At 45.0% G+C, this 9,971-nt stretch overlaps 1 protein-coding gene and 1 pseudogene across 1 annotated transcript in view; both read right to left on the reverse strand.

Moving 5' to 3' along the window:
* MAP2K5 (mitogen-activated protein kinase kinase 5) overlaps nt 1-9,092 on the reverse strand; it is a 261,121-nt gene extending 252,029 nt beyond the window's left edge. The window contains exons 1-2 of the mRNA XM_049782784.1: nt 8,854-9,092; nt 8,524-8,770 (exon numbers count right to left, since the gene is read on the reverse strand). Coding sequence (XP_049638741.1) covers nt 8,524-8,770; nt 8,854-9,092 — 486 coding nt within the window. The remainder of the gene's footprint in view (nt 1-8,523; nt 8,771-8,853) is intronic.
* On the reverse strand, nt 157-252 carry LOC126027940 (uncharacterized; annotated as a pseudogene).
* Nucleotides 9,093-9,971: the final 879 nt, after the last annotated feature.

Below are 9,971 nucleotides of genomic sequence, written 5' to 3' on the forward strand. Positions count from 1 at the left end.
TACTCCTAATTCTGTGCTCAAATAACTCCTGAAAGGGTTCAGGGGACCATATGAGGTGCTGGGTATCAAATCCAGGTAAGCCTGATGCAAGACAAGTGTCTTATCTGCTGTACTTTATCTTGAGCCCTTACCTTACATTCTCTCTCTTTTTTTTTTTAAAACACAGAACACTTCACAAATTAGTGTGTCATCCTTACACAGGGGCATTGCTAATCTTCTCTGTATTGTTCCAATTTTAGGATATGGGCTACCAAAATGAGAATTTACTGTGCATTCTAAATACAGAGTTTAAAAGTGACTCTGGAAAAAGAAAATAATGGCCGCCAGTACTTCCCAGATACCTCTGTGGCCTTCTCAGAAAGGAAGTGGGTAGATTCCTTTCTGCAAGAACTACAGCAGCCTAACCAGCCTAACCCCACCCCCAGACCCCCTCCAACAGAAACGTCATAGATCTGCCACTTAACCTTACCAAACGTCTAAACCACCAAATTTGTTTTAGATCTATAAATACTGAAATACGCAGACACCTCAATATCTTATAGTAGTGTTGGCCCAGTAGTATCACAGGAAACCTTATGGGAAAGTTACATAGTAATCTACCAACCTCAGTGAGACTAAATAGTAAAATATAAGATTCAACTAGCACCAACCATAGCCTAGTAAATCCTTAAGACACTGACTTTAGGGGCTAGAGAGATAGTTTGGAGGTAGGGCATTTGCCTTGCCTTGGAGGTAGGACGGTGGTTCGAATCCCGGCTTCCTATATTGTCCCCTGAGCCTGCCAGGAGCAATTTCTGAGCGAAGAGCCAGGAGTAACCCCTGAGCGCCACTGAGTGTGACCCAAAAACAAAAAAAACAAACAACAACAACAAAAAAAGACACTGACTTTAGTAACACCATGAAGAGATATATCCTTTCAAAGTAACTGGTGTTGATCTGAGTTTTGATAATTCCATTTGCCTTTGTATTGTAATAAGCAATATGAAATAAATTTGTTTGTGCCTGCATGGAGGAAGGCAATGGTGGTGGAGGGGAGACTAGGAACACTGTTGAAAGGAAGGTCACACTGGTGGAGGGATTGGTACTTGAATATTTAATGCCTGAAATGACTATATTATGAACAATTTGTTAAATCATGGTGTTAAAATAAAAAATTGGGAAAAATAGGGTCAAAGCGATAGCACAGAGAATGGGGTATTTGCCTTGCATATGACTGACCCAGATTTGATTAAGTAACCCTTCAGCACTGCTGGGTGTGCCCCTAAAAAAAAACTGGGGGGAAAATGGTCCCCATAAAAATGATAGGAATCTATAATGTTGTATTTGACACAATTCTTTTTAAAAATCTCTATTTAGGCACATGACTCACAAAGCTTATAGTAATCTTCTCACAACAAACAATTCTATTTTTCGTTTGTTTGGAGGCCTCACTGATCGGTGATCAGAGCTTATTCCTGTACTACACTCAGGGATCCCCTCTTGCCAGGGGACTTAGAAGGGCCTGCAGTCATCAACTGTTACTTTTAAGTATTGAAAACATTTTACCTAAGCGACAAAAATTTCTATCTTAAAGAAGCATATGATCTGATATTCATGTTTAAGTGACCTACAAAGTTGAAGACCTTGAAAATGAATCTCCAGGGACTGGAGAGATAGCATGGAGGTAAGGCATTTGCCTTTCATGCAGAAGCTCGTTGGTTCAAATCCCGGCATCCCATATGGTCCCCTGTGCCTGCCGGAGCACAGAGCCAGGAGCAACCACTGAGCACTGCTGGGTGTGACTCAAAAACCAAAATAAAAAGAAAATGAATCTCCAGAGAGAGTTTAAAGAGAAGTAGGATGTTCTGGGGAAAGTTACCCATCATTATACCCAGTTCAACCTGCAAACTTCATGGTCCAACACGGTCCCCCTCCCTCCTGGGCTAGACCTGAACAAACCCTGGGAACCACAGCTGCTGGCAGTGATTTTGGAGGAAAACCCAGAGCCCTCACATGCAGGGTAGGGAACAGGGCAAGCCTCAGCCACCTGCCTTTAGACCTGCCACAGTGCATGGGCACTGTGAACAATCACTTTGCTGCTACACCCTCTCTCAAATAAACCTGTGTGAGGGCAAGAATGATAGTACAGTGAATAGGGTGTTGCCATGCATGTGGCCACCCCGGGTTGGATCCTCAGCATCCCATATGGTCTCCTGAGCACCACCAGGAGTGATTCTAAAGCACAGAGCAGGAGTAAGCCCTGAGCACTCACCATGGTGAGTCTAAAATTAATCGAAGAGAAATACTTAGGCATTCTTTGTTGGTTATCACCAAAGCAGATTATGTCTTCCTTATGACTTTAGTCCTAGCTTTGTTGGAAGTGGGGACTCCTGGCGAAGATGACGGTTGACTCCTGACTCTGCACTCAGAAATTATTCTTGGCTGCTTTGGGGAACAATATGGGGTGCCAGGGACAAAACCCTGGTAGAAAAAGTCAAAGCAAATACTCTACCTGCTGTACTACCACTCTGGCCCCTTGACAAACCTTTTTGTTTGTTTTGGGTTGGAATGGGTCGGGTTCGGTTGAGTTTAGGGCCACATCTAGCAGTGCTCAAAAGTTACTCCTGGCTCTGCACTCAGAAATTACTCCTAGGGGGCTCTGAGAACCATATAGGATACTAGGAATCAAATCTAGGTTGGCTATATGCAAGGAAAACCCATCATATTTTTTGTTTGTGATATTTATATTTCACCATATAGCCAGAATTTTTACACATTTGTTGCAATAGTCATATTTTTTTGTGTGTATGTGTGGTTTTTGGGTCACACCCGGCAGTGCTCAGGGGTTTTTCCTGGCTCCGTACTCAGAAATTGCCCCTGGCAGGCACGGGGGGGGGGGGGGGGGGGGGGCATATGGGACGCTGGGATTCGAACCGATGACCTTCTGCATGAAAGGTAAACGCCTTACCTCCATGCTACCTCTTCGGTCCCTAGTCATATTTCTTAAGGCCTTTCCTAACATTCTACAGCCCTATAAGTAAAAATATGTTCATATTGGTGACAGACTCCAGGTCATGGTGGTATATTCCATATTGTTGCACCATCTATAGGAATTTCTATGTTTCTATAAGGGGAATGGACAGAAGGCCTGCTAGAATGCAATAGCAGGGATAACTGCTTCGAATTATCCCCAAGGGATTTTAACCAAAAGGCCCACTGTGGAAACACGGACTGGAGAGTTGGAGAAATCTCATAGAGATATTTTTGAAATTCGTGTTATGGTACTGACATTATATTTACTACATATTATTTGATCTAATATTATTCTCCCTTCTGCTGTGCATATTTACAGACAAAAATATAGCCTCAATTAAATCTCTCTTTACCTGTAAAATTCAGCATCAAAAACTATTTCTTTTCTCCTTGTCTTTGAATGACATAGCAGTTTGTAACAGAAAGGATTGCTTTGCTTCAGGGACTTTCCCTAGACACTTTGAATACCTGCTAACTAATCTACACTTCAAAAAGGTCTGGCCAGAATAGCATTGGGCTATTGAGTTTACTTGGTATATAGATTCTGTACCCCTTTCATATTAGTTTTGTCCCTTTCAAAACCTGACCTTAGCAAGTTAGTCATTTGTTATAGCTCCTAGATCTTAAAACCTGTTCCCTTAGGTACAGAAAAATTTATTAAGGAAACCTGGCTTCTTGCTAATCTCTTAATTTACATCAGTTGACACCTAGAGCCAGGCCAGAGAGGAACTACTTTGAGATGTTAAAACTTACCTTCCTTTTATTTTCTGGGCTCCTAATTGAACTATATTCTATTCTATTCTTTTTTTTTTTTAAATAATTGTATTGTGAACAACAACCCACCATATCTTTTGAGGAAGTATTTGTAAGAGAATTCTGTATTTAAAAAAATTTTTTTTCTACAGAATTGTAAGTAGAAGGCAATTGTGGACAGGCAAATGAAAAATGTCAAGTATGTTTGTAACATATTGTATATTAACATATATATTAATATAATAATATATGACATATATATAATAAAGCTGTTTTTTTTGTTTTTTGTTTTTTTTTTTTTTTTTGGTTTTTGGGTCACACCCAGCAGCGCTCAAGGGTCACTCCTGGTTCCACGCTCAGAAATTGCTCCTGGCAGGCACAGGGGACCATATGGGATGCTGGGATTCGAACCAATGACCTTCTGCATGAAAGGCAAACACCTTACCTCCATGCTATTTCTCCAGCCCCATAAAGCTGAAATTAACTGAGTCTGTGAGCCATGGTTAAACCTCATTTCTACCACTCAGTAACTGAGCAACAGCATCTTGTAGCTCAGTTTCTTTTCTGTGCAAAAACAAGAACATAATAGTACCTACCATACACAGCTAAGTGAGCTCATACTTATAAAACACCTAAGAGAGAATCTAACGCATAACAAATAACTTTTCTGGCATCTGCTAAGTAGAACCATTCACTGATAACTGTTAGCATAAAAACCTGACCTTATTATAAAACCTGACATTTCAAAGTGTTCAGAGGAGGTTGGTGCTTCATTCACTTACTTCATTCTTTCATAGATTTTTACTGAGGTCTTCCCTGCACTCCTGTTTAGTATTATAGTTTAGGTAACAAGATTATAATATCTTTGACATTTACAAGTTTGTTGTTTTGGATTTTTGTTTGTTTTTGAGGTCACATCATGTAGTGCCCAGGCCTACTCCTACTCTGTACTCAGAAATTACTATTTCTTCACAACTACCAATGCTGTTCACATTTACTAAAGTAGACTTCCCAAGTCCATCTCTTCCTACCCTCAAGCATGGCCTCACTACTTCTCTCTCTCTTTCTCTCTCCTCTCTCTATTCTCTCTCTCCTCTCTCTCTGTCTCTCTCTGTCTCTCTGTCTCTCTCTCTCTCTCTCTCTCTCTCTCACACACACACACACACACACACACACACACAGGTCACACCCGATGGCACTCAGGAGTTACTCCTGGCTCTGCACTCTGATGTTGCTCTTGGCAAGCTCAGGAAACCATATAGGATGCCGTGATTCAAACCAGGTCCATCTTGTGTTGGCTGCATTTAAAGCAACCGAGAACCTTTTATAAGTCAGGTTTAGTTATTTTTTTTAAGTTGGGGCATAATACCACATCCCAACTCCAACTCAAGTTTCTCTCTGGTTACTTCCAGAGATGGCATTCTGAGTATACAACTTTGTAGATTAGTAAACTCATTTAGGATCCTTTCTACTTATGATAACAAACCCCATTAAATAGCAAACTTCTACCACTCAAGTAAACAAAGGACCATATATATCTAATGTGGGAAAAGAAATAAAAAAAAGAAAACTAGCTGAGAGAATTGTGAGAATAATGATATGAGAATATCATACTGACAAAGAAGGAAGTTGAAGATCTGTCCCTATTTATTGACTGGTCATTTTTTTGGGGAGGGGGTTTGGGTTTTGGGGCCACACCTAGTGACACTCAGGGGTTACTCCTAGCTATGTGCTCAAAAACAAGTCACTCCTGGGGCCGGAGAGGTGACGCTAAAGGTAAGGTGTCTGCCTTGCAAGCGCTAGCCGAGGAAGGACCGAGCTTGCTAGAAGTGGCACTAGAAGACCACGCAGGACTCACTACCACCTCTTTACTGGGAGGATCTACTGAGGGAGGCGTGGATGAGAGTCCTGAGTTCTAGAGGGTGGAGAGCTGATGAGAAGTTTACTTTTAGGCTAGTTTGTCTTGAACCAATACAAAACTTAAGATGCCTGAGAAACCCAAGGCCCAAATCCTTATGTTGCAACAATAATATTTAGGAACAATCAAACTGTACCATATACTTTATATCTATCAACCCTAATACTCTCCAAGTCCCTCCATGAAGCAGCAAGTTGCATGGCTTTATCCATCCCTTCAACTGCTATGTGATCCTCAGCCTGGACATTGAAGGAAACCTCCTTTAAGCTCCCTTGTTAAACAAGCACTTTTGGATCCTATGAAGACTGGAAACAGGAGACATAGCACGAATCTGCTCTAAGCGTTTACCATTGAATGGAGGTGACAAAATGGCATTTGGCAAAGTTTAGGTGCCTTGCCAGACGAACCTATGGGGGCACAGTGAGAGGAACAGAACCAAGGCTGAATCCAAAGAGAAACAAGTGAAGCTCAACTTTGAAGGACAGGTGGGAGGTGGCCCCCTCAAGGCAGGGGCCAAGAGTAGAAGGCCTCTGTCTCATAGAAGAACTCAGTCATTTTCTCTCCCTGGGGTACAAGATGGTGTGGAGGTGTGGGGTGAACGAATCTGGTACAGGAAAGCACAGGCAAATCAAGAGAGACCCAGAATGAGGCCAGAAAGATAGCATGGAGGTAAGACATTTGTCTTGCATGCAGAAGGTCGGTGATTCGAATCCCAGCATCCCATGTGGTCCCCTAAGCCTGCCAGGAATGATTTCTGAGCGTAGAGCCAGGAGTCTCAGTCTTATCACATGGCAAACATCAATGTGCACAAGTGGAGAGAATTTCACACGCAAAAGAAAACCTATGGCATTTACGGAACAAGTCTAAAGGCTGACGGTGAACCCTAGCCTCTGCACTCCTGGCTCCAACACCAGACATAATGTTCTAGGTCAGTGGCTTCTAACCACAGGAGCACAGACAGGCATCAGTCCATGGAAACTTGCTGCCAATTTGTAAAAAAAAAAAAAGTGATGTTTCACATATGGAATACTGGATCATGGTGTGACACTATAATAAATAATCTTATATAAATATTCTTGATATAAAGGCCTTTGCTTCTTCCAAGAGGGTCATGAAATATTTCTATTTCACTTATCTGCAGATAAGAAGGTCGGAAAACACAACTCTCACTGGTCAATTTAGTATAGGGCTTAAAATTAATATCAAATAAAATTTTGATAATTTGATCATCAAAAATCAGAATACAGGGTCAGGGAGATGGCTCAAAGGGCTGGTGTGACCTCACCTGCAGGAGCCTCAGGTTTGAGTCTGGGCACTGGTGGGTCTTCGAGCAAATCACCAGGAAGCCAGAAGTAGCTTCCCAAGCCAAAACAAACAAAAGTCCTATCAGAGAGTACTGGAAAGATAGTATAGTGGAAAGGGCACTTACCTTGCATGCATTGAATGCATTTAAGTACCTTATAGGTATGACTAAAAGACTAAAATTCGATTCCCTGAACCTTTATATAGTCCCTCACAGCCTTGCCAATGGTGATCCCTGAGCACAGAGCCAGGAGTAAGCCCTGAGTATTGTTGGCTATAGCCCCCAAAACAAAATAAAAGAACAAAGATAATCCTATCACAGATCTTTTCTCCCCAAGACTCTCTTCTTCAACCCACTTTATAGTTAAGTTCCACGACCAATCTGGAATTCACAATATTTATCTTAGCATAGTTCTGTCTTTATACCCGGTATTCAATATAGGAAATGGGCACAATGCTCTCCAATGCAATGTATAACAGAAAACAAAAAGTGGCACTGTAGCATGTGAAAAAAATATCTCTGAAAAGTAATGAAATCTCAGTTCTGGTCTCAGTCTTGCCCCACACACACACACATGGTCTTGGAAAAAACATTTCCCTTCATGGCTTCTCTATCACCACCTGCCAGGTGACCAGGTGGCCCACTAGTCCACCTCTAATGTTCCCAGTTCTCTGCCATTGCGAGATGGCACACAGAATACATTTAAGTATCTCATAGGTAAGAAGACTCTCACTATTGCACTGGAGAGGCACGCTCCCCCTGTCTGTCACTGCTCTGAACTGAGGCCGTTTGTACACTGTGTGGTATCTCAGGGGTTCAATGAGCAGCGTGTTGGTGGTTCATACGATAGTATTTTAAAACCAGTAATATCTTAGGTGTGCTGAGACAAGATCCTTTTAAAGTTGCCTGGTTCCCTTTCCCCATGGGTCACAAATACAGGGAGCTCAGTAGAAAGCCAAGACTGGAATCTGAAACCTGGCCTGGGCAGTCAAGTAAACACTTTGGGGGGTTGGGGGGCTGCAGGTGGGATGTGTGTGTGAGACCAAACATGTGTGAATGTGGGGGTGCGAGTATGTTAGGAGGAGGCATCTGTGTCCCCATCCCAGTCCTCGCTCTGTGTGTGTATGTGTTGTGTGTCCTCATCCAAGTCCAGGCTGTGTGTGTGTGTGTGTGTGTGTGTGTGTGTGTGTGTGTGTGTGTGTGTGTGTATGTCCTTGTCCCAGTTCAGATGTTGTTATCTCTGTAAGTGTGTCTGTGCATGCGTGTGTTTCCCTGTCCCAGTCCTGGTTTGGAGCTCCTCGCTTGCAGGCAAGGGGTTCAATCTGCTTCATGGGCCTCCCCAGGGCCCTGCACACTTGCCAGAGTCCAGCCGTGCAATTAATCAGTGCCTGTGGTCACAGCCATCGGACGAGTCCCGCGGGAGATCAGCAGCGGCCACCACCACGGGGTAAGCTTCTGGGGTCAAGGCTCTGGCTCCCCCCACAAATCACAGCGTCCCCCCGCCACCACCGCAGCTGGGCTCCAGCCAGACACTCACCAGCACGTCCCTGAAGAGCAGCTGCGGGCCGGAGTGGACGGTCCAGTCCACCGCGCCACTGTTGGGGATCTTGATGCGAATCACCAGCACCTGGTTCTCCATGGCAAGCAGGGGCCCCAGGGCCAGCTGGCCAGCCACAGCATTCCAGGGGGGGGCCAGGGGCTCACATCCTGCGGCGGGGCAGCCCTGGCCGCTCAGACAGGAGGGAGAGGTCAGAAGGGAGCTGGTGTGCCCAAACGGGGGGACCCTGCGGGGTGACCCACAGTGGCAGGTGCTGTCCCCTACCCCCCCCCAGTGGACTCTGCAGGGGACTCAGCCCCTAGGGGGGACCCTAGGCTGCAGGATCTGGGGGGCGAGTCCACCCAAGGTCCCTCTCCAAGCTGGACGGCGCAGCGCGCGCGATCAGCCGGGCCCGTCCCCGGACCGTGCTGGGCGTCCAGGCGGCAGCAACGGGAGGAGGACGAGGAGGAAGGAGGAAGGGGCGGCGAGGCCACAGCTACTCCGGAACCAAAACGCGCGGCGCCGGAACCCCGGGAGCCGAAGCACGGACCCGCCTCCCGCGGCACCATGTTGGAAGAGGGCAGCGCCCTTCCCCGGGCGGAGCGCTCGGTCCACGGCGGCTGTCAAGCGGCTGTCAAAAGGAGCGTCGGGCCTGCCGCTCTCCATCTATCTTGACAGCCCAAGTCAGTGCTTCTCCAATAGTGGGGCGCGCCCCCAACACCGTCCTAACAAGCTGAGACCCTTGTTGATGTCTCTGCAGGTCTCTGGAGCTGAGCGTTGCTTCCAACCCCGCTTCGAATGGAAAAGCTCTGCATTGCAAAACGTGCTCCTTGGAGCCATTCATCCAGACATTACCTCTGATTTAAAAAGCAGCTCAAATTATTTGATATATTTTTGGTTTGCAGGTTAATGTTGTTTTTAAGCTCTGCATTGCAAAACGTGCTCCTTGGAGCCATTCATCCAGACATCACCTCTGATTGAAAAAGCAGCTCCAATTATTTGATAGATTTTTGTTTTGCAGGTTCAAGTTTTTTTTTTTTTTCTTCAATAAAGATACTATTGACAGTCGCATGGGGGTGTGAAAATGTTTTCTTCTTCCTAGGGGGCATGACAGATAATAATTGAGAAGCACTGGCCTAAGTTGACTTGGAGCGGTTTCTGCAGCCAGGTCGGGCCCAGCCAGGTGAATGCTCTCCCACAGCAGCTTTCCACTACTTCAGCAAAGAGTGTTTCTTTCAGTTCGTTTTCGGTTTACTCCTTGTTTATTCAGCCCACGATTGTTTGGAGCAGCAAACAAGCAGCTCCCCCCTCCACCCCCCATTCTGAAGCAGCCTTAAAGGAAGCCCGTGAAGTTGGAGGTGCTGCGGGGATGGCCACATCTCCTCACTGAACCATCCCTTCCCGACCATAAACTTCCAACTACATCGCAATGTGGCTTTTTTTTTTTA

Source organism: Suncus etruscus, chromosome 1 (genome assembly GCF_024139225.1).
Source record: "Suncus etruscus isolate mSunEtr1 chromosome 1, mSunEtr1.pri.cur, whole genome shotgun sequence".
Taxonomy (NCBI): Eukaryota; Metazoa; Chordata; class Mammalia; order Eulipotyphla; family Soricidae; genus Suncus; species Suncus etruscus.